At 39.4% G+C, this 25,957-nt stretch overlaps 1 protein-coding gene across 1 annotated transcript in view; it reads left to right on the top strand.

Moving 5' to 3' along the window:
- The first annotated feature begins 207 nt into the window (after positions 1–207).
- The window catches only part of LOC126298052 (misshapen-like kinase 1), a 1,491,768-nt gene continuing 1,466,018 nt past the window's right edge, over positions 208–25,957 (top strand). The window contains exons 1-2 of the mRNA XM_049989371.1: positions 208–279; positions 367–603. Of these exons, the coding sequence (XP_049845328.1) occupies positions 208–279; positions 367–603 (309 nt within the window). The remainder of the gene's footprint in view (positions 280–366; positions 604–25,957) is intronic.

Below are 25,957 nucleotides of genomic sequence, written 5' to 3' on the forward strand. Positions count from 1 at the left end.
ACGTCTAACTACCCTCACAGAGCCCTTGCTACGAGTCGTATGCCTGTTGGCCCAACGTCACCAGATGGGGAATTCCCACTCAGTCCACTGGGCCTCAACAGCAAGTTGCGATACCGGAGGTGACAGCTGGCTGGCGGACGGTTCCCAACTGGAGGAGTGTGGGGTCCCAGTGAAGGGGAAGGCCGCGGGAGGAACCATAAGGCGGGCATGCAGACTCGGTCGCGTGCCCCCAAGGACGCGCTGACACCGGCCGAGAGCCGCAGAGGCTGTCGCGTGCTTGTGGGTGTCGGGCGTCCATTGATTGCGGTGTAGCGTCGTGTAGAGGGTTGTGCGCTTATCGATCGCGCCTATGCGCGCGGCGCGGAGCGGCGCGGCGTGCCGGCGCGACGGAGGCGGCCGCCAGTTGTCCGCCGGCAGTGGACTCGACAGGTCGCCACAGCCGCCGCCTCCACAGCCAGCCCAGCCGCAGCCGCCCCCGCCGCCCTCATAGCGCAGCACTGCGTGCCCTCTTTGCTGACTGCCCGCAGACAACGCAGACTAGCGCCCATGATTGGCTCATTCTGGAACCTGTGCAGAGCGTGCCCATCCATGCCGGTGGATAAGGTACGTGTACCCGCTGTCCCGCGCCTGCGGCGCCTCCCGGACGGCGGCCGCTGCAGCAGCGGCGTCTGCGTCCGGCGGCCGTTGCCAAGTACCGCGACGCGCCACGCTTTGCGCGAGCCCGCTGCGGCCTGCGCTCACTGCCAGCCGCCCGCCGCTGGCGAGACCAACTTTTTGATAGGCACGCTGTTCGGCTAGCCATCTGTGTGGCTTCCTCGTTAGGAACTTGTCCGGCTTCGGCGCTTTTCTGCGTGAGCTTTACCGTTAAACCTAGCCACTTCCGGCCTCGCCAGGTCTTCTACTGCTAGGCGTCTAATTTTTGCAGTTAATAAATAGTCGTCTGTCGCGCTGAGCACTTTCTCGCTATCCTCCGAGAGCTAGCATTCGATATAGGACATTTTCTGACACTGTCGGAGGTTTCCTTCTGCCACCCTTAGCGTAAGGAGGTTTACGGCAGAATAGCATGCTCCCAAGCAGGTCTGAAGCTTTTTGCCCGTCACTGCCTTTTACACTAGAGCTAATTTTTCTGTGATAGAAAACTTTGAAAATCCTAGTACTCTGCTGCAACCCCAGTTTATTTTGAAGGATAATATACTTTAAAGAAAAAAACTCGATTCATCTAGCTATTACTTAATTTTAAATCTTAACTAATGACACAAAAATCTGAACACATTTTTTAAAAAGTAATTAGTATCTTCAAAGTGTCGAAAAAACAGCACTGTTATTGAAAGTTTTTAAAGGGGCACTTATTCGCTTCCCACGGAAGCTTCCCCCAGTGTCCCACAAAACACAACTCGGGGGAACCATGCACTACATGCAGAAAGACAGTGGATGCATTTCGATAAATTTCAGCTTCGTAGGGGACTTGCAGTTTCAAAAATTCAGATAGAGAGAAAGATGGATGTATCGCATGTAGCTGGTGTGCGAGGAATGTTTCACGCCTTTCTTGTGGAAGGGTGTCGTGCAAGAAAGATCGCTGCTGGCGTCAGAAGCAGGGCGGCGCAGTGACGCCTCGCAATGCGCCAACTCTGCGACGGCCGGCAGTCCTCCTTTCGGGTCGTTTACTCTTTGTGGTTATCTGTACAGCGAAGAGAGACATCTGCAACGTGGCCGGGAGTTGTGGTGGAAACGTTCAGTTAACAATTAATTGCTTTCTTTTCTGCCCACAGACCTTCCAACTGTACGTGGAAAGATCCTTACCACCCTTCAAGCCTTGAAACGTTTACTCCCGACGTTAGCTGGACCCTCTGCAATTCAAGATTCATTTTCTTCCTACACTGATCTAAAACTCCTGGAACAAATTATCTATTAGTTTTCTAAACTTTTACTGCCTTTCTCAACATTTCCGGCGCAAACAGTTCAGATTTTCACCATCTGGAATAATTAAAAAACTGAATAATAAAGAAATGTTATGCAGTCTGCTTGAGTAAATCAAGTAGCCTCGAAATATATACTGCTGAAACATAATATAATCGTTTTATGTTGCAGGAACGATACAGAGCACTTAAATTTGGACGATAGCTGCTGATCTTTGGGTTGAAATCTGCTGAATTTATACTCGTCGACCAGATTTAACCTGCAACGTGAGAGCTCATGTCAACACTTTCGCTCATCTAACAGCTCCCACATTTCGGTGACAAATGCGAATGGATTGGCGAAAAATAGGCTTCCCTAGCAGTGTTGTGGCCTCACTATCGGCAGACCACAAAACTGAAAACAGTGTTTCACAATACTCTCAATTATTGTAAGCTAATGTAACTGTGCACTCGTGTTCAAACAATAGACAGACGAGCTGTTTTCCCAGGTGTACATCCACTTCCGGTAAATGAGTGTGGATTCTAGTACGTACAGGTGTCCCCGTGCCAGTCATTTATTCTCAACTCTACAAACCTCCGCGATAATTTAAGGAGTATCAGAATGATAGTTTCGTGTAACGCCGCATGAATGGATTTTCATTGGCAGTAAAAGCTCAGCACGCACCTTCCGTGTTTGCCGTACGTAGTACTTCCAGTCACGCACACAACTTCTTTCAGTCAGTGGTTCATTTAACTTCTTTTTAAGTTTGTATAAAAATAAAACCGGGTGGTAAAAATTTATGGAGCACCACCCCTCATCGAACACCTTCTTTAAGTATCAGTACGTTATCGACATAGTTCGGCGACTGACAAGTGAAACCGCTTAGAGACACTTTGTCACGATGCAAAAAAGGAAGGAAAATGTATTCACCAACAGCTCATATATCAATCGTAGCGTCTTCTAGTGGTACTCATTAGCAACATTTTGCTTCACATCCGTAGAATGTTAAAATTGTACATAGCTGTTCAACTCCTTATCTAAATGCTCAGTATCAAGCAAAGATAGTAATTTTATATGCATTTTCACTCAGTTCATTCTGCAAAAAGTTAATCTCATTTCCCATTTTGGTAGTCTTCGCTTCGATAAAAATTTTCTGCTGAATTGTAGGAGAATGGTCAGTTGTTTGGACTTTCTAAAGTATCTGTGGCGTTCTCTGAAGTCACGTCGTATTGGAACGATAGATAAAAAATATCATATATATATGAGGGCTTTAACATTTTAGTGTGACAGTCATAATGATATTATCACGAAACAAACTGTGCGCTTGAGACTTTGACAACTTATTGGAAAGTAATCGTTATCCCTACTGAACAAGTCTTTAAGGTATCGCAAGGCAAGTACAAAAAAGAAGAAAAAAAATGTAAAAGTTTTTTAGACAGTCGCTTTAGGACGTCTGTTACTAGATTTAGAATAACTGTTCGATAAGGTATCTTTAACGTGAATGCAATAAAATAATTTGAACTGGGGTGGTGAATGATGTAAAACAATAATAACGAGTTTTAGTATACATGTCTGAATGAAATATAGATATTATTTCAATAAAACACTCTACATCGCATGTAAGTTTTATATATTTCATTTCGTGATCAGTCTCAGCATTTGTCAGACCATTTTTTTACTCCGTAAATAAGAGTATTACATATTGTAAGTGGTCAAGGAGAGATTACAATCACAGAAGTAAGATAACATAAAAGAAATGACCGGTACACCACTGGTGAGAGCGAAAGCCGGTTGTGTGGAGCAGATCGCTCTGGGCGTGTTGAATACTGCCGAGTAGAGCTCAGTCGCTCTTGGTTTTATACCGAAAGATTTCACCAAGGATATATCAGCCATTTATTTTGTCATTTTGCTTCTGTGACTGTATTCATTTCTCGATCACTTACAATATGTAATACACTTGTTTACAGGGTTTAAAAAATGATCTGATGACGGTTCGATAAAAGACCGAAACATGTCACCAAACGAAATATATACAACTTACATGCTCTCTGGACTGTTTTATACTTAAATAATTGTAATATAATCTTACCGATCGCTGTTTTCCTCAGAACAGTGTTCCAAAAAATTAGAAATGAAGAAAATCTATCATTCGATAAACCAAGTTTAATTGCGAATGGAGAAATGAGGATTGGGGTTTAGCGTGTGATACACAGCAAAGTCTTAAGAGATGAAGCAGATCCTCAAGTTGAGTAAGAAAGGATTCGTTGTTACAAGTTTAAGAAACAATCGTAGCTTTCATCTGACTGAGTTAGGTAAAACGCGTGAAACGTGACTCAAAACGGCCGGAAGAGAATCAAAAACTGACTCTACCAAAGAAGGGTCCAGTGTCATTTTCGTGGCGCCATTTCACCGTGTTTCATTCCGCTGTTGGGCTTTGAAGTCAGTACGAGTACGGTCCAAATCAGCGGGGTTACACAAAGCAGAAAATACGCAAAACCAGACACAGTTACAGGTGTCCTCCTTCACTTTAACTAGTCTCACCATGCGACCGTAGTTTTAGGAGGAACTCTTGGATGTGTACCGAACTCTGAAAGGTTGTGATTACATCACACGTAATTTTATTCTTCATTTGACACGCGACATGGTGTCTTACTGTTAGCATGATACGGAATATCGAAAAAGCCTTCAAACTGAAGCATATTACATTAAGAAAGTCACTAAAAAGTCAGAAATTCACTTGCATCATTTTGCTCTACGTATAATGATAACGTGGAAAAAGCCCTTAAAACAAATTTGCTTGAGAATTCAAAACCTCTTTCGGTTAGCTCTATAATCGATTTCCATTAGGAGTCATCGTCGACGCTCATCAAAAGATTACATCTTTCTGTTTAGGAAGCAGTATGTAATACTCGCACCATTTCGTTTAATATCCTTGTTTCATCACGACAGATGGTCTAAATATCAAAGTAACCTACCTAAAATTTACCATATATGAGCAGTAAACGATTCAAAATATTGCTGTCATTTTAGCAAAGATGCCGTAGATCGGGAGAAACATAGAGATTGTATTAAAAACGAGTTGTAATTTACAACGCAAATCGAAAGAAATAGCTTCATTAACCATTCACGGACAAATTAAAGTAACACTTTACAATGTAAACTTTGCATTATGAAGATCTATCTAGACTAACTTCTTGTCATTCAGACCTAAACAATAACACCAAAAAATGTGGGTTTGCGAATTTCTAAGCACAGTATTATTTGTTTCCGATTTTGTATCCAGTGTATCATGTTTTCGACAATGGAGTTGCTAGTGAAGCCAAAATCATTATCTGAATGTGAACAACACAATCTTAATGTGAACATTACAATCTAAGATCTGAAACTGGACGTAAACCCCGAAATTCAATAGTATGCCTGTCATCACCGCAACCAGTTCCTCAATGAATTAGAGAAGATATATGATAAATTTAGGCAATTAATTTTATTGGATACTCGTTTGTATACGAATCAATGCAGGCCCTAATCTTCTTTTCTACATTCGTTAGCGAAGTGAATACTTTTGACAGATAACATCACAGGCACGCGTAATTCGATAATTATTTCACTAACAGTATAAGCACTTGTTCAATTACCTGCTGCAGTCTCTCGTGATGATGCGCTAATGGATTGATTTTAATACAAAAATACAGCACGAATAGTCAGTAGGAACATTTCGTCTTGGTGTAAGGGTGATTAGTAAATAAATACCAAAAGAAACAAAAATTATTCTACATTTCCAAGCGACGTACGCAAACTTGTCGTGTCGTGTGAGGACAGATTAATGGTGCCTAACTGAGTGAAGTGCAACTTTATTGACAAAAAGTCCATGAAATTTTATTTCATTTTACGTTTTTTTTCAAGAACTTCCGCTCACGACCAATAAAGCTGTTCAGATAACGTGGAATGAATTTGTAACTTCAAAGATCCCAGTGCGAAGTATTATTGTACTTTTCACCATTAGTACTCCACAGAAGTACCTTATTTTAAAATTTTGTAAGATGTATGTCACAATTTTTGAGCTGTACTAAACGTTGTTTTGGTTCTGTAAAGCAGAATGGGTCGGTTAAACTGCGTTTATGAGAAGCCAGTTTTGCAGTAGCTTTGTAACAACAGACACTAAGTTGCCTGAAAAATTTCTGCAGAAAATCTCGAACCCAGCACAGAGTGACAGATATACAGTAGGAGGTAGAGAAGTTCACACTAAAAACATGGTCGTGTAAATATCTCGTAATTATATATTCTTTCCACCAAAATTGTTAGAAATGACAAAAATTTGAGTTGTAGAGACATGTACGTTACTTCCTCCCTCTTTTAAATCACACCAAAACAAAGCATAAGAAACACTGGCTATTTTTACCAGCACGAAGTCCGACATACTTACAGAACTGTAATACCGTTGCAGCACAACTAACGTTTTCAGTAAGAGAAATTTATCAAGGAAACTTGGCAGTATTGTCGTCGACGAAATTTTCATCACTAAGAAATGTTTTATTTTCAGACGAAAACATTTCTTCTGATACTAAAAATCATTTTAAAACGAAGAAAGAGTGCACAAAGTGTCGCACGAAACTACTAAAAGCCATGAAAAAAAAAATAGAAAGTGCATTATCTCATTAATTTTCTGTATGATAATTTCCGTAACTTTTTACCTACTAACGCAAGACAAGTACGCCTACTTTTTCTTGATTTCTCGAAATATAGCCTCACATTTTTAACGGTATTCGAGAGGCTTTGAAGGAGGTGTGCAGTAATAGGGCACGAGTTATGTTTTGCATAGAAACTTCTTCGATCAAATGGTAAATAAGTTAAATAAGGCGTCAAGAGTTCCCGTTGGTGGAATTACTTTCCTGTTGTCACATAAAGCTCAAGTAACTGATCAGAACTAGCGTTTTGTACTTTTTCATAGGTTTCGTATTTCCTGAGTTTTCGTTCCTATTATAACAGCTGTAACAAACCTTACATTACCACACTTCTCTTCATAATCCATCTCTAGTCCATTTAAAAAGGTATAAAGTACCATTAAAATACTTGCTTCAGTATCTCAGAAGCTACTTATCGTTAGAGTTAACATCCATGCAGCAAACTGCTCACTCTTTTACTTATTCATCACCATCATCAGCCATCTGGCACCCAGTGCTAGGTAAACGACTACTCTACACTTTTCCATGATTTACCATCTTCAGTTACAAGCATGTATGTTTTCTGATTTCATGTATCCGCCTACCATTAAGTCTTCGCCTTTGTCTTTTCTCAACTCTTGGGCTCCAAGAAAGAAATTCTTCGATCCCTCTACCAGCCACTCACTTAGTTACTTGACCCTCACCTTCCCCTTCAGTTCAGTTTCTTTAATTTAAATTACGCCTTACATCCTAGGTGGTTTCTTAGTCGATTTCTTAGTTTTCCTATCACTCTTATCAATTTACAACAAGATCTGTCCATTGATGTTGAGTAACCCTCAGTTTTGAATGGATTTATCACTGCCGTAAGTCAAAATTACTAAGAGATACAAGTTATGGTTTTCCCTTCTCAGCAATTTTGTGTGGCTAGTTTTGATTACTATATTTGTCGACCGAAGGAAGTCCACACAATTTCTACTCTATGGTTTATTTCTTCTCCAGTTCATCTAGTCGGTGTCGTCATCCACCTTAAATACAAAATCTAATCAGCTGCATATGTAAAATAATTACTAATGTGTACTCTTTTCATTTCGACGTAGTTATCGTACGTATTTTTAGTTTTACTATAATTAATTTGCAGGAATAGTATCTAATTTCCTTTCTAACACCAACGTTGTTGAAATATATTTGCAGTAGACACAAACAGTACAGTGTCATCAGCAAATAGAATTCTTTAACTGATACTTGCCCTTCCTTATAATATTTTATAGTGCTGAAACCTATCACTTGGACTACAGAGAATAGTTTTCGTTATATATAACCTTTTCACTTGGCCTCTCTGAGGAATTTCTCACTACCCTGATGTAACTTAATGGGATTTTTACTATCGATCTTGTTTCTCAAGAGCTCATCGCGGTGATTTTGGTACAACGGAGTCAAAAGCTTTCTCAGAAACTCTGAATAGAAGACGAAATATTATTTCATAATCATCACTCAGTTGTATCAATTAGTTCTCGGCATGCATTTAACCACTGTGCTATGTCTGCCTCTAAAGTCGACTGTTCTAATAATCTTTCTTTGTAATTTTTGCTAACTTTAATGAGTATCTTCTACGTTATGGGAAGATGCTGGTCAGTCTATGGTTTTGTTGTAACTTGTGTTTCTACTTATTTGCTTATTATCACCTTTCAAAAATCGCCTCGACATCTTGTACCATTTATGAAATGTTACGGATATCCGCATTATATTGGATAATCTGCATGGGCGTTCCACGTCTGAGGTACTTGCAGTAGCTGAATAATGGCTATAGTTACACACTATTGTCAGAGGCGGTTTATCCGCAACAGATACTACGGGCCCCATATTCTTACCCCGCATCCGCACTCTAAAATAGTTCAGAAGTAAATTAATCTTCCGAAGTTTGGAACTGAAAATTATTATGTTGTTTAAGATTGTGTGTACAAGATTGTGCAGCAGGTTAACGAACAACTGAAGAACGCAATGATCATAATTCTATTACATTAAATCACAAATTTGCATAGGAGTTTGAGTTTGAGTTCCAGCGCAGTATTATCGACAGAAATTGTTTATTTGTTACTGTTAAATAACCTTCTGCAAAAGTCATTGTATACGCTCCCATCAAACGACGAAGGTCACTGAGTGAAACTGTCGTATAGTCAGAATTCCTTTCAATTAAACGTAGTGACAAACTAGCTAAGTTAATGCTGTTTTTGCAATCCTGTTTATGGTCCTTTCACAAATTTTAAGTTCAGCCTGTATGACTTTACAGTAGATTTGTATATCATCTTTCCGTGGATATCTACGAATTTCACATCCGCATTTAAGTGTTTTACTCACTGAGATACGCCACTTTGGTCATTCTCTCATGACGAATGACTCATTGTCAGACTTCCAGCTTGCACCATTAACAACGTGTATCAGGTGTTTCACGACGTTTTGCTCAACATCACACCCGCACTTCATTCTATCCAGGAATTCAAACTATGGAACTTAATAATAAGAAGGGTCTTGTTTTTTATGGTGAGCTGTAATCAGTTTCGAGACATTCTGTACAGTTCAGAAGAAACCGTGAGTTCTGTTTGATTGCAGTTCGATTAATGGAAAAATATTCTAACAACTCTACTCGGTGAGTGAAAACCAAAGTATGAATAACCTGGTCGCTTGGTGAGTTTCAGTGTATACACGACGTAAATAGGCAGTCGCCAAAAAGTTTTATTTTAGTTCAGCTATGGAGTACCTTATTATTTCTAGCAGGCACACTAGTACTTAAATTCGGGAAATAAAATTTTATTATATGTTATAGAAGTAAAAAATACGTTAAAAAATTAGTACAGCGCTACGCGCCTCTTGCGATCTTAAACAGTTTCTGATTGTTTTCAAAAATGTGTGGGAATTCCAGAGGGGCCAAACTGCTTAGGTCATCGGTCCCTAGACTTACACACTACTTACACTAACTTATACTAAGAACAACACACACACCCAAGCCCGAGGGAGGACTCGAACATCCAGCGGGAGGTACCGCGAAGTCCGTGACATGGCGCCTCAAGCCACGTGGCCACTTCGCACGGCTCCGATTGTTTTGTCAATTTTAAATATTCTACACAGAGTGATGTAGCTATTGATGATGAAGTGTATGTTAAGATGCTTTGAGAAGAATCGATTCGTGTGTCATGTTATTTAGGAAAACACACAGTCGTTTGCCTTGAGTGTTTCAGGAATTACGGATTTTTTCTATTAAAGATGACTGAGTACCTTAGACTACGCCTTTGGACTACGCCGTTAAGACTGTGCCGACATATCCCTCGCTCTGTTTAGCATTTTATATAGATTTGATGCGGGTAGCCAATTCTTCAAAATGCCTACTTTAATTTATAATGACGACCTGTTTCGAGCTGTTACCAGCACACTCAATCTTATGCGCGTGTTAGCTAACACGAATCAGCATATATCACTTCAGGACACACAGATTCATGCTTTCGGCAACTGAATGGAATGGTGCAGAAATGATTGCTATTTTCTGTAAAATTTCCCGGCGAAAAATGATTTACGAGTGTGCTCTGTAAACCAGGAGCAAATGCAATCCCATCCCTGAAATATTGGAAGTATGCTACCTTCTGAAAAATATACATGTTGAGAAAATGTGTCTTCAGTTCAAGCATAAGGATTAATACAGCTATGAAACAAAGATAAGGTTTTAGTTATTTACAAAGTCATCTTGATCCACTTCGGGTTTGAAATAGCCGTCTTAAAATGGGTGATAGGGATTACTTTCATTTTTAAGCCTGTCGCTGGAGGTGTTTTAGCGTGTTTCTAAGCTACACAAACGTCGTATATAACTAATAAAACTTCTCAGATCTTGCTGATCCCACCAGACGTGCCGATATACCTGTCAGGAAGGAAATCATTTTTGGAGTTCAGTATGAATTGCTCCTGACACTTCCCAACTAAGATTTTTCCTTAATTTAATGCTCTTCAAAATTTGTCCTTGCATAATTACGGTCTAATACATATTGTGGGTCTGCTTTTCGCCGGTTGATGCTTAGGAAATGACAATAATTCTCATTATGTCACCTTAATTGAATTTCGCAGAGATATATATGGCGCTCGTTCATCAATCCGCATTCTGAGAACCTACTTTCCCAATAAACATTTACAAGGTTGGAGAATATACGACACAGTATCACACTGATAAATGACCCGATGAACAGGCATGAACAATAAAAAGCTTGTAGGAGAAGCTGAAGGCAAAATTTGTAAATTCTTAACAGACAGCGATTTTTAAATAAATAATTTACGTCTACAGTGTGGCAGGCTGCTGTTTCTCAGCTACAATAACTGTGGTAGTAATACAGCACCCTGAAATACCCACATTGTTTGCAGACTGCAAATTTGGTTCTAGATTAAGTATAGTGTGAATAAAATTTATTCAATCTATTCTCGAGAAAATTGTATCAGTATATAATGGTACTTGAATTATGTAACCATTACGGCACCTCACCTCAACCTCTCGATACCGGCAATATTCTATTGTGTTTCTGTAAAATAGATTATATATTTCTGTGACAAAATTCAGATTTGATTTCATTAATGTAGAGGTACTTCCATACATCGATATGTATATATTGCAATGATATTAATCTTATGGGTATTCTTTCTTTTGTCACTATGATCATTGACGTACTTGTAACTCTGATTTTTGGGCGCGTAAGCGATTATTAGAGAGTCAAGCTTTGGTCGTCATGTTAAAAAGGCGCAGACTGTAGTCAGTTTATGAAATGTGAACTTTAACAGTGAGGAGGATATTTTCAAGTATGTTTTATATTGTGAAGTGATGTTTTGGAACGAGTTACGTGATATTGCAATAAAAGTAGTAAAAAGAAGTGTAACTTAAATTCGGAGTGCTGATTACTTTCATACATCACCATTCTCCTAACTTGCAAAAGTTTAATCTTCAAAAATGGTTTATGAAACATATCTTTAATACTTTTGTATATCGAAGAATAACACCTAGGCCTCTTTGCATCCGGAATGATCACTACCTAGATTTTCGACGATTGAGCCATGAGTTCACAACGAGACCAGCGGGGGAAACATGAAAAGATGAGTGCCTAGTTTATCCACTATTTCAAGAAATGACTTTATTAACTGTGCTCTACGAGCGGTTCTAGGCGCTTCAGTCTGGAACCGCGCGACCGCTATGGTCGCAGATTCGAATCCTGCCTCGGGCGTGGATGTGTGTGATGTCCTTAGGTTAGTTAGGTTTAAGTAGTTCTAAGTTCTAGGGTACTGATGACGTGAGATGTTACGTCCCATAGTGCTCAGAGCCATTTTCTTTTTTTTTTTTTTTTTTGGTCTGTGCTCTGATGACACCTGCCACATAATACAACTTCGTTGTTGGCCGAAAATGCAATATTTATCAGCGTCAGCAACACTACAATCATAATTAATTTTTGACCTTTGTTGTGGTAGGGTTATTAGTAATTGGAATACGTGCACAACCATGATATATAATGTACGCCAGATGAAACCGTGACGACCCCACCAGATCTTCCGATTCGACTGACAGCAAGCAAATCATTTTCGGAGTTCAGTATATATCACTAGTGGAGCTTCCCAACTGTGCTTTTTCTTTAAGTTTCTCGTACCATAGCAGGTTGTTAAACTAGTTTAAGTCACTCCGCCGGGTGTGCTTGCGATACGAATCTCCAACATGCTTACTGGATAATCCGCTTTAACCATGACTTTCTTGTACCTCATATTGACATTTACGTTTGCCGTTCAGCACCGCCACCTTGTCTAGTATGTTATCCTACAATTTTTCCAGTCTTATTCCAGATCTTCCTTTTCTTATGTTGGGAGGAGTCCTTCAGAGCAATAACTCGAAGGCAGCCGGCTCTTCGACGTATCCAAACATTACGATTTGTCCTTTAGCTTCAGTTACTGGCAGCATTTGTTTCCTTTTCTCGGCAAATGTTAGCGCCTCACAAAGCAAAACGGGTAAAAGGACTATTAAGCACTGACCAGGAGAAGAGTCTTTATTTCAGAATCTGAGAGAATATGAAAAATTCTCTGCTAGCGATTGCTACCCCAAGCCTTACAAATCGTGAAAGCGGGCTGAAGTTAGTGTACAGAACTACCATGACAGAAACTCGATGTAAGGTGTACTAAGTACCTATTTATTTCACGAACTAATAAAAATAGTCATAAAAAGAGTGTCCTGCTTGGCCGAAAATGGAATGTCATCGATAATAGAGAGGTCATCAATTGTGCAGGGCTACGTACCGTTAGGTTGGGGTACCGCGGTCCCTCGCCCGCACCGCCTAGTACCTCATTAGGACACGCAGTGGAGCGTACTGCGGAGGCGCTGCAGTACGAACGACTCACAAGTCTGAATAAAATTCCGAGGCTTCGTCTCGCTCCAAAAACATGCTGTTTAATTTCATTGTCACAGATGCTATTATAATAAGTTGCCAGAAAAGAAGTAGATGGACATCGTAGTTTTCGCTCCGTAAGAGTAACAAAATATCCCGTGGGGAGAAGCCCTCGGTTTCAGAGGTTTGTGAAAGAGGAAAGAGATCAGTGCTAACTAACTTGAAAAACGTCAAACTGAGTGACAGCTGAATCCTGGGGTAACATCAGGCTGGGAGATCAGGAGTATTCACAGCGCACCCAAAGAGGACAGAAATTTTCTCGGTCAGCTCGCGACGCTCAAGTCGCGATGCCAGCGATTGCATTGGATTAGGGGAAAATTATTAAATGTTATTATCGTTGACAGTATTCTCATTCAGAGATAGTTTATCAATTTTCAGCATTTCGGAAGTGGCTCATGGATAGTAAAAATAAATACCTCTTCCTGCTATCCTCGCGAGTGGATGAGTCGTTTAGTCCTGTAAGAAATAGTGCATCCAGTTCTGAAATACATTGTAAAAAATGTATCACAATACATCAGGTAGGAATTTGAATTGTGTTCTGCATATTATTTTAATACTACATTGATATAAAGAATCAGCTTCTTCTCTTACATGGAAAATATAGAGACGTTTCCAATATCAAATCAGAGAAATTGATATGATAAGGTAACGGAGCGGTACAGCTTAGGTTGTAGTAAAACTTCAAGCTTTGCGTGATCAAAAAATTCCAGATTCCAAAGTCACTACTTCCCGAACCCCACACTTCATTAGTTCCGCTCACAATTGTCAAGTTACTCTGTGTATAAACACTCTTTGTCGCCGGTTGTTGAAACACTAACAATTAAAGCAAATATGAGCCTGTATTAACGGATACTTCTGTAGATAGTTGAGCACCAAATCTCTCTTCTTTAGCACATATCCCACCTTGTTTTCCCTACAGTTTCCATGCTCCACAGCTACGGCAATAAAAGAAAACGAACATATGCGTACCGTTCATAAACTTTTGTTTCGCTCTACATTGGTTTCGGGTTCAAAGATCATTCTTTAGTATTACACTGTTCCAAAGACGTTCAAATGGTTCTGAGCACTATGGGACTTAACATCTATGGTCATCAGTCCCCTAGAACTTAGAACTACTTAAACCTAACTAACCTATAGACATCACACAACACTCAGTCATCACGAGGCAGAGAAAATCCCTGATCCCGTCGGGAATCGAACCCGGGATCCAGGCCTGGGAAGCGAGAACGCTACCGCACGACCACGAGCTGCGGATTCCAAAGACGTTATTAGTGCCTCATGCTTTACTGTGAATCCACAACATCAATTAAATGTTAATTCTAAACACTCCAAGAACCTACATTGTTCAAAGGAAAAATTAAATTATAATACGAGACTTTATTGATATTATATCTAACGCAGGTAAAGGGTTATATATCGGACTACAGATTTTCAATATGTATTATAAAGTGTTGTGTACGACACAATGTAGTAAGTGATTCTTGCAGTATTAAAGTGCAGAATATTTGTTTCAAATTGTAGAATTTTGTATTACATATGAGTTTTCCCATTTATGTCACATAAATTATATATCATTTAAATGAACACCACAGGGTGAGCAGGTGGAGTCACAGCCAATAATCTACATTTACATTATTCGTACGAGAAACGACGTCCCTAAATACTGCAAAAATAACGGTAGAAAACTCAGGCTGCCTGTTATGTAATATATAGTGCCCGAGTGTCAGTGAGGTGTGGTGATTACACAATTAATCTGTAGTCCCAGGTATCACACTGTCAGTGCCTTGTATTATATTTTGATTCCCCTATTCTTTATTAAAAGGTCTTTATTTAATAAGCATTTTTGACAGTTCTTTGGCGATTGTAGATAATTTCTTTCATAGACCACCAGAAGGTGTGAATAACTTATTTGTAATAGCGTAACCTTAAAAATGGACTTGGAGCCTGAAATCGTGGCTGTGTGAAATAATAAAATGTAAAACGTAGATCAAATGTGTTAGCTGTGTAATGATTACAATTTTCAAAAAGAATGGATAATCAAGAAAAGGAACATCACCGATTTGTAAGGTGTTACAAGTATCGTCATTCGGTAATGCACAGAAATAGAAATGAATTGCTTATCAGTGGTCTACTTTACTAGAAGTAATTTCTGTAATTCCGTACTACTGTTCACAGTGATATCTTTAAACTTACATTTAGTGAAATGTGCAATTAATAGGAGGTCTCAATTAATTTTATTTCTATCTGCCGGCACATCGAAGTAAAGGCGAACGGTTGACGTGAGTCAGCCAAACCGGTAAAAATTTAAATTTTCTTGTTGTAATTATCTTTATTTAAAAGAAACGCCGAATATTTATCTGTGCGTCTGTGGAAGCTGCCTTCCACTACCGTCTTCACTTCCCGAAGTTTTCTCGTGTCTGGCGTATTGTACAACCAGTGGTTGTTGGTATTTATTACTTCTTTTAATATATTTTGATGAGAATTGGTTTTTGCTTCACTGTTATCAGTTATTGCAGATGATAAAAATTTGATTTCACATTCCACAACTCTCTTTTTTTTTGGCTTTTAGAACTCTGACTTATTTGACTGTCTTCATTTTATACCTGCAATTAATTTTATTTTGCCCCGCGGGATTAGCCAAACGGTCTAGGGCGCTGCAGACATGGACTGTGCGGCTGGTCCCGGCGGAGGTTCGAGTCCTCCCTCGGGGATGGGTGTGTGTGTTTGTCCTTAGGATAATTTAGGTTAAGTAGTGTGTAAGCTTAGGGACTGATGACCTTAGCAGTTAAGTCCCACAACATTTCACACACATTTGAACATTGTAAAAAAAAATTATTTTCGTAAGACTTCGTGTGGTAGGTGAGTTCACAAAAATACAGCTACCTGTAGCGCAATGGACCACCAATGATCCTTTACTAATAAAGCAAAAACCGCCTGGTGAAAAACTTCCTTAATTTTCAGTTGGCTTCACACAAAAGGCCAGATAATACTCGTTAAGTAACAGACACTGCGTAAGGTAGTCAGAAAAACAAATCACACGAACATAGCCATAAGTTTCACTTTCTGTGTATACTTTTTTGCTATCCGGTGTTGATTAACCCGTACCTTCTCTTCTGTGCTGCCGTGACATTTACGCTAGAAAAGGGGAGAGCGTAGCATGTGGCATACAGACGAACCACCTTCATCTGACATGTATTATTTCCTGTTCTCTTAAGGGAAAAACGGGAAGTTACTTGAAATGCAGCAACTCTTCCTTCTCTGCAACTCGAGTCAGCTTCTGTCACTTGAAATAATCGGAGAAAGTCTGTCGGAATACCAGTAGGGTGTATGTCTTCAAAAAACCGTGTAGTAAAGCATTAAAATGAGAAGCAAAACAACGGAAGGAGAAAAGTCAGTATAAATGCTGACAGAGAGATATCTTCGAAAGATCTGAATTAACACTCAGCCGCCATTCTGCGCGCATAAGACAGAAAACTCGATTTCTTTTGAGCCTTTAAGTCTGTATGCAAGAAGAGCTCGCTATTAGCACTGTGTTGAGGTACGAGTCGCTTCCCTCCTTGCAGTAGCCAAATGAACGGTCGCGTGGCCACTGCATTGCAGATGTTCCGATGCCACCGCGGCACGACGCAGGTAGCAGACTGCTTTACGCTCATAGAAAGGAGCAAGCTTACAAACACCTGTGCATCTTATAAAGTAGCAACTTTTTAAACGCATTAGTTGCTAGTAGCGGAACTTGCAGCCTACGGAAACCCTCACACAAAGCGAAAACATAAAAGCTCAATCTGGATACTCCTTATTGGCCGCCAAACTATTTTTCATTTAGGCCGGGATACATAGCAAGCATCTACACAGAAAATCGCAACATTTCTTTATTAACAGACATTTCGTCATGGTCTGTCCGTGACTGCAGCTTTCAGGTTATGGGTAGTTTTGCCAGTAATATACCATTTTCAGTCACAGTAAAGGGCGAGTCAAAAGTCCTTGGACACCTTCATAAGTTGGGAGATTAAAGGGAAAATTGAAATGTGATGATGGGAACATAGGTTTGATGTGGGGCCGCAACTTTTGGAGTGAATGTCATTCATGGCCGCCATCTTGAAATCCGCCATTTGGGACATGTATGGCCATCAGTCCCCTATAACTTAGAACTACTTAAACCTAACTAACCTAAGGACATCACGCAACACCCAGTCATCACGAGGCAGAGAAAATCCCTGATCCCGCCGGGAATCGAACCCGGGAAACCGGGCGTGGGAAGCGAGAACTCTACCGCACGACCACGAGCTGCAGACATACGGGGTCTTATTTTCTGATATACTTCAGTTTAATGTAATATACAGAGCGTAGCAGCGCATTCTTATTCATATATCTCCGTCATAAGGCATAACGGAACTATGGCAGTAAAAAAATTGCGATCAATTGTAAAATCAATTCATATTCTTTCATACGGTATACCAAGCACTCAAATCCTTAAAATCAATAGTGAGTAGAGAGATGAAGATACGGTCTAAAATGTTTATCTGAATTATTATTAATTAGATAATTATACCTGAAATAGAAACGCCGAAATTTTGCAAGCTTGTTGGAAACTAAATTGTCATCAGAATTCCAGGTTTGTTTTTATATATTTCCCTTTTTCGTCGAAATGTTTCTGACGTAGTTAGATGAAGTTACCAATGAACTTGATGGGATTCGTTTACTTTATTCATTCTCCTTCCTGCAGCCTAGAATGCTGCACAAACATTGGTTCTTTTCTTCAGTAACGTGAAACCTTAATAACTACTTTTTACACGTACTGTACTGATCCATTTTTGACAAGCCGCTAAACACTAAAGTTCGTTCTATTATTATACCACAAATTTTGTAACGGGTAATACTTCAGGTTTATTTTCGTTCCGTGCATATTCAGTTGCTCATTATCGGCAAAGGAATATAAAACTGAGGCTACGAACTTCTTGTTAGAAATATGTCGAAACTTGTTCTCAGCTGACTGTGAAGTACCTCCCGCTGTTCACAAAACAGTGAAATCAGCGATTCAGTAAAGACGTGAAACTAACTGCGGAAAGTGAGAGTTATTTTCCACTGGATCCATTAATTTCAGCGTGTGTACAGTAACTATATACCGTAGTAATAAATGAATGTGACTATTTTTGTTAATTTACGTGACTTCCATCTAAAATGAATCTATAAATCGTCAATTTCTCAGTGATGTATAGCCGTATGATTTCCACTTAACAGTTTTCACAGATACCACACTCATTACAAAAGTATTACCCAGCATAAGAAATGTCGATTCCTCTTCCAGAACAGTTCCTCATTCTTCAAACATTTGTAACCCAAGCGTAGAAATGTCAGACGTTCTTAGTACCAAATCTCTTGTCAAGAGAATAAGAAAAACAATATATCTCGTTTTGCACATACCGCATTTTCATACATGTAATTGAGACAATATCCTGATACCACAGAATTATCCTATTCACCACATCGTTGCAAGAAATAATAAGAGAAAATAGAAAATAAATATTTTTTAAGAACGTTCTAGGTGCGATACCACGGAACTGACTGGTTCTAAACATCCTAAAGAAGATTTTTGCATCAGTTACCATTAATACTGAGGCACTGCCCTTTATTTGTGATAGTACAAGTACAGAAATATAGCAGTAATGTTTCAACTAGTAGAACTGTAGTAAACAAAACCATTCACTCATTTACTTTTTACATGACAACAACAAATTTAATTTTAAGAAAAGAATTTTTCAGCTTTTACGTCTGTTTCTTACATAACTCGATTCATGGGATCGCGCTGATAACCTCGCCGTTGAGCGCCGGTAAGCACCAACACAATTCTTGGGATCGGGTACTACAAAGTTTACTGTAGAACTTTCCGTGCTGTTAACGAAGAAATGGGAGAGCCGTAACATTTTCTTTCTGGCAACTGATAAAATCGTTGATCTTTCATTTGAAGTACGGTCCAGAGTACATCGTCTTTATTCCTTCCCCTTTTGAATACATTGACATTTTTTCTTTCTTTTATTCCAGAGCGGGAATTTTTAACAGCTATCTGAGATAGATGACTGTCAGACACTTTGCTCATACTGCGTTTGGAGATCTTACACACCTGCACTGACAACAATGTCGCAGCGGCATATTTAAGATCCAAGAAGACAGTTGTACGCATTGCAGTTACATGAAATGGCTTCGTAGCTTTAGCTGACTCAACAATCGTGTGTAAATCTTGCGGAACAAAGACTTTGAGGCATGACACTTGGAACTCCAGATGTAAGCACTGCTTGGTACAAACACCATATGCCATCTACCAACGACTGTCTGAAACATTTTTTCCCGTGATTTGGTATTTAGAATAAGTCTAGACTCAGGTAACAGAAAATGGAGAGCACAACGGTAGTGTAAACTTGTTTTGTGAAAAAATAGTACTTAAAACGGTTGACATTTACACTCATCAATTGTTTTCAGTTTTCTTTCTTAAGCGAATCAAAGCAACTGTAAGTTAGTTCCATAGAAAAAGTATCGTCGATCTGGCTACAAGTCTCTCATCATTAATTAACAAATAGTATTTGGAGAAATTAATATATTATCAGCTGTTAGTTTTATTATAGTCAAGGAGGTGTTTCTCTCAACGAATTAACATTTTAGGCTCTCATTTGGCTTTTCTACACGTTTTAATAATTACAATGGTTTTACAGGTTCATAAAAGCGATTAACAGATCGCTACCAATTGACAGAAAGATAATATCTGGAAAAATAGTTTTTCGTGTGTGGATTACATTATTCAGTAGACTCGGATATTAATTTATACTTAATAAGTACTTCAGTTTTTTTACGAATTATATCTGTTTCATAATGGTATAGAATGTCTGATTCAGGATACAGACATTAGGAAGTGAGATGAAATTCGCGCTCTAGCTGTAGTAACAGAAAATATATTGTGCAATTTCTTACAGTGAAACAACGTGAACGAACGTGAAAACTTTAAAACCTTTGTGGAAGTACTTGTAATTCCTGAAAATAATTAATGTCATTTCTGTGTCAAAGTTAAACACACTAGCTTTGCCAGGAAGTTGTGCGAAACAATGTTGAACCCTCCGACGTTGACATTTGCAAGTCGAGCGTATCAGAAAATAACAAAGAAGAAAGCTGTTTCAATTCCAAGAAATGTGGTACCGTTGACACTACCTCTGAGACTGACAAACACACTATGCTGCATATTCTAGATCAAGAATGGTGAGAATGCACATATCTGCATCAGTTACGCCAAGTTATTCGTTGAATGGGTGACTACCGTTTGAATGCTGATAGATCCCTCACATAAACCGTATTTCATTTCTTAACTGATGAAAATACAACGTCGCTGATCAATGTCACAAATTGACTAAATCAGTCTCTCTATCTCCCTCTCTCTCTCTCTCTCTCTCTCTCTCTCTCTCTCTCTCTCTCTCTCTCTCACACACACACACACACACACACACACACACACACACACACACATATGCATACACATACGCACACGGAACCTCTCTCTCTCTTTATATTGCAGTTTATCCCGTCGTAAGGGTCCCACTTTTTTTTACGATTTTGCAAACTGATTTTATTTTTACTTTGTGGCTGTTTGTTGACCTTTCTGTATTTACAGTCGTCAATGAACGTAAAGGAGAGAAATTATCTGCACTACCTGTTCGTGAATCGTGAAATGTTTGATCTGTGTGTAATCAGATTCAGCTGTTTGTGTAACGTATTTTCGGAAGTGGAGGCGGAGTCTGAGGACGAGAACAGCATTTGCTTAAACGGGTGTGGACAGCAGCTTAAGAACTAAACTCCGTTTCGCCGACGCAGCACATCAATTCCGTCGATCCGCCATGGGAATTCGATCCGGGTCTGGCACATTGCTGCATCTGGCAAGCTAGTGGTTCAAATGGTTCAAATGGCTCTAAGCACTATGGGACTTAAGATCTGAGGTCATCAGTCCCCTAGACGTAGAACTACTTAAACCTAACTAGTCTAAGGCCATCACACACATCCATGTCCGAGGCAGAATTCGAATCTGCGACCGTAGCAGTAGCGCGGTTCCGGATTGAAGCGCCTAGAACCGCTTGGCCACAACGGTCGGTTGCAAGCTAGTGCGCTGCGTGTTAAGTTGTATGGGGAGGTCACACTTGAACGCATTCAACATCGTATGAAATTTTTTAAAGCTCTGCTAAGTTATACCTGGACGTATATAGGAAATTAGAATCATTTTTTAGCGGTTCCCGTGGTCCTCGGTGGTTCGTCACAAAGTTGTAACGTTAGTATGACTTGTTCTATTAGTTACACCAGTTACCTATGTTTCTTGTAAAAATACCATTAAAACCGTAAAAATGCCTGTAATACGAAATCATTCTGATGCGAAATCTTTCGATCATAGGCGCACGTCTGCATACAGATGCAAAAATAGTGTGATCTGGCTGCCGCCACTATGGGAACGTTTTAGCATAACGTCGTTGTGTAGCTCTTCCATTGCACTCAGTGGACTCATGCACGGGGCGTACAGCGGCCAACTCTTCATCACTGAACCTATTCGTAACACTGTGCATCGGTGTTAACGTACGACTAACACTGCTGGAAAAACCAACCCGAAAAAGGAACGTGCAGTACTGAGTGAAACCTGGAGAACAAGTAGTAAAGTGTTCATTACTGTAGTCAACAGCAGTTACCGTGGGCGAACGGAACACGTTTGTTTCCAACCAAGACAGACAGCGTATACCAACGACATTTCCACTGTTCCGAAAAATGTTTCTGTGCAATCCAAAGGTAAATGACGGTAGGAAGTCATTGTTAGTTGGTTGATTGATTTGTGGGAGGGGACCAAACAGCGAGGTCATCGATCCCGTTGGATTAGGGACAGATTGGGACGGAAGTTGACCGTGCCCTTTCAAAGTATCCATTCCGGCATTTTCCTGAAGTGATTTAGGGAAATCACGGAAAACCTAAATCAGGGTGCTGCATGCTGGTTTGAACTGTCGTCCTCTTGAATGTGAGTTCGCAGTGCTAATCACTGCAGTACCTCGCTTGGTAGGAAATCAAAAGAATTGTAATAACGCTGTAACTAGTCACGTGGCTCACTCAAACAAAAATACTCAGAAAATATCCCTGAAGAAATAGAGCAAGCCGGCCGCGGTGGCCTAGCGGTTCTATGCGCTACAGTCCGGAACCACGCGGCTGCTACAGTCGCAGGTTCGAATCCTGCCTCGAGCATCGATGTGTGTAATGTCCTTAGGTTACTTAGGTTTAAGTAGTTCTAAGTCTAGGGGACTGATGACCTCCCATAGTGCTTGGAGCCATTTGAACCATTTTTGAACTAGAGCAATTTTGCCTGTGGAGATCGCATTCATCTTGTGTACTTGATATCATCTGAGTTAATATTAGATTTCTCAACATTTCGGTGACATTCTCACTCTGACTATTCATGTTGCCCGTCTTCGTGTACGTTCAATATTTCCTGTTGGCGCTATGTCGAATGGGTCCGATACACTTCAGCAATATCCTACGATCATGAATACGTGGTTTTTGTTAGCAATCTCTTTTATAGAATGACTGCATTTACACAGTATCCTACCAATGCGCCAGAGGCTGCCACCTACTTTTCTTACAATTGTGATCATTCCATTTCATATCCCGACCAATACGTGTTTTGTGAAGCGCAGAATTTTACATTTACGAAGATCTTAAGCGATTATCGATCTTTCCCCCACATTGACTGAATATTTGTGCGACTTTCTTCAGATTGCAGTGAACCACCGTATAACTGCTCGATCTTCGAAAGAAGTCTGCAGTTTCTATTCCCTGTCAGGCCATTAACATACAACATAAGTTGGAAGGAGCCCAACACACTTGCTCTGGAGTACAATAGTTTACTTCTACATCAGTCGATAATGCAAAGTAACATACTGCATTCAGATCACCACGACATCCTCAATCCAATCCAAAATTTTGTTTGACACCTCCTTATTACTGTACATGAGTTAATAAGCGTTGGTGAGCATCCAGCACATTTAATTTTCCGTAGTTTCCAGGAATCATGTGAGAGAGGAGCAGGCTGTATTTCGTAAGACCGATATTTTCAATTCTTTGCTCATTGAAATGATGACGTCAAATCTCCTCTAAACATATAATTCCGTCTGAGTCCAGAATAAATTTTTCGCACCCACAGAAATCTAATACACATTATTTAAGTATATAGTAGTATTATTTAGCCGTGCATAGTTTGTTATTGGGTCAAAAAACGGCAGAATCGTATTTATACGTGTTCACGCTGTTGTTGATTTTTTTCTTGGAAATCTGCTCCTTTGATTTCCGTGTTTTAGTCGAATAATTTTGGAGAATATATAACTTATTATCGTTGGGAGTTGATACTGTGAAATAAAGTGAAACGTTATTCATCAAAATAAAGACTGATTATAGTTGAAAACGACGTCATGATAGCGGGATTATTCGTAACATTAAAACTGCGGACGTTAGACAGCAAAGTCAGATGCATCTAAACGTGCTGTCTGTTTTAATTTACTGTTGAAATTCTATAGAGCTTCCAGCCGCGTCAAGTAATTTAATTATTATTTTATTTATGTTCATTTATTTATTTGTTTTTTAGTGTGGACACCAGTCGTTTGTGTCTCCTCGTAGAATTACCCTCCTGCACTCTAGAGTAACTTGTTGAGGCTATACGTGCATTAACTTTCATGAAGCTATGAGTGAAACACTTCCTCTAAAAGAGGAACCAGGAATAACACAATCACAGACGTCATGCAGCAGTCATAATACCGTATACCGTTACTACCACGGATCACTGTTTTGTAATTCTTTTATGTTAGTAGCCGGCAGTATCATTTGAACAATGGAACAGTGCGTTAAAATATTTCCATATTGATTCACATACGACAGCTTTAGTCAATGAAAGGCCATACAAAAGCTACATAATCAATATATTTTACAAATAACAATATTTTATAGCTTTTACATGAATATTTGATGTTCTATCGAAAAAGATCAAACAGAAATGGGCATGAATATTTTTTATTGATGGTTTGTATGATGTATTTTAAAATTGTTATCTCCGCTTTATTTGACTAAAGCTAATAAAATAGTCACAAAACTACATTTTAGTTACATTATTTTACTTGTCTGTGATGCAATAATCACATTGTGAGTAGTCTATCAGTTTTAGTGACACAGTCTTTTAGATTAGATTGTGCAATGTAGGCATAGAATTGTGTATTCTGTTTTACAAAACTCCTTTGTATGACCATATTCTCTGGATTTCGAGGAATGCAGTGAATCTCACTGGAAACAGATTAACACATGTAAGAAAATAATGGCAAGACTCTCGCTCTAAAAACTTCCAGTGAAAAACCTGGAAACGTTTCAAGTGCGTTACATAACATTTAGAGGTTCACTAAAGGAAAAATATTCTCATTATTTATATTGAAGATATCAAATTAAAGTGCTAATTCGCCATAATAAATGATAGAAACATAGATATTCAAGGTGCCTTTTTGCTCTGTTACGAGGAAAATCTTAGTTCGGGAAACCTTCACAAAATAAACTGTGAAAATAAAACAGAATTATGTGCGTCATGCCTTTACTACTAGCAAATAAGTTTCTCGTTTGTAGTTGAGACTGTCTATACGACATTAACGTAGCTGTTACGAAACAACATCCTAGGTGATGCGAACTCACTTGTGTTTATTAGATATAGGCGAAGGTTTCCATGTAGATACATGTACATTCATCGACTGTTCATTTCTTACTTCGTGTAGTACTTTTTACACGTGTTTATATCTTATCTGTCTTTATATTCAGACACGGAACTTTAAATATTAATATTCTTGCCTTCTTTCTTTCTTTTTTAACTTACGTGCTTTACTAGGCACCTGTTGGGATAAGTAGCCACTCTCATGTGAAGACCGAAAGTTAATGCAAAAATTGTTTCCAGAATAATTTTTCTATCTGCAGCGGAGTGTGAAATGATTTGAAGCTTCCTGGCAGATTAAAACAGTGTGCCGGACGGCAAGGCGAACATGGTATTTTTGGCTTCGAGTTTGAAGTCGGCGCTGCAGAGTGAAAACTCACTCAGGAAACAATCCTACAGACTGTCGCTAAGTCATGTCTCTGCAGAATCCATTCTTGCAAAAGTGCTAATCCCTCAAGATATGCAGCAGAAGTTCTGTGAATTTTGGAAGGTAGGAGAGCAGGTACTGGTGGGAGCAAAACTATGAGGCCGGGTCTTCAGTCACGCTTGGATAGCTTAGTTGGTAGAGGACTTTCCAGAGAAAGGCCAACGTCACAGTGTTAGGTCTCGGTCTGGTACACAGTGCCAAGAAGTTTTGAGACACAGAGTACATAAAAATTTAGGAATAACTTATGGAACCAGAAGCATTGTAAAACGTAACGATAATAATATTTTAGTGGACTATTAGAGAATCCGGAGTCCTTAGGATCTGTTTCAGCTTTTGTGAACATCATATGAACGAAGTCTTTCACTATTTTTTCAGTTACCGGTTACTTATTTATTGACATTATACAATTTCTCTCTTTTAATTTCTCGATTGATCAGTTGAACAAATTTTTCCATATCGGGTTCTGCGAGCAAAAATTTATTGAAAGACAAATTCATTTTCTTCCTCGTTGTGATGTAGTCACTGGCATTTATATTACACCATCAGCTCATTTCGTCACTTTGCCACTTTCATGTGCTACTCCGACCGTCGTACGTTTCACTGTCTCCCTCCCGTGAGTGCATACAAATGCGCGTCAGGCGATGTTGTAGTCGACGTGTGAGAGAAATTAGAATGACAGGAGGACCATTTTAAAAAGACACAGTGTTGAAATCTGCTGATCTTATATTGCAAGTGACACTGATTGAATAACAGCCAAGGTGGGAAGTAGAATTGTCTTTTAATT

The sequence above is a fragment of the Schistocerca gregaria genome, chromosome X (genome assembly GCF_023897955.1).
Source record: "Schistocerca gregaria isolate iqSchGreg1 chromosome X, iqSchGreg1.2, whole genome shotgun sequence".
Classification (NCBI taxonomy): domain Eukaryota; kingdom Metazoa; phylum Arthropoda; class Insecta; order Orthoptera; family Acrididae; genus Schistocerca; species Schistocerca gregaria.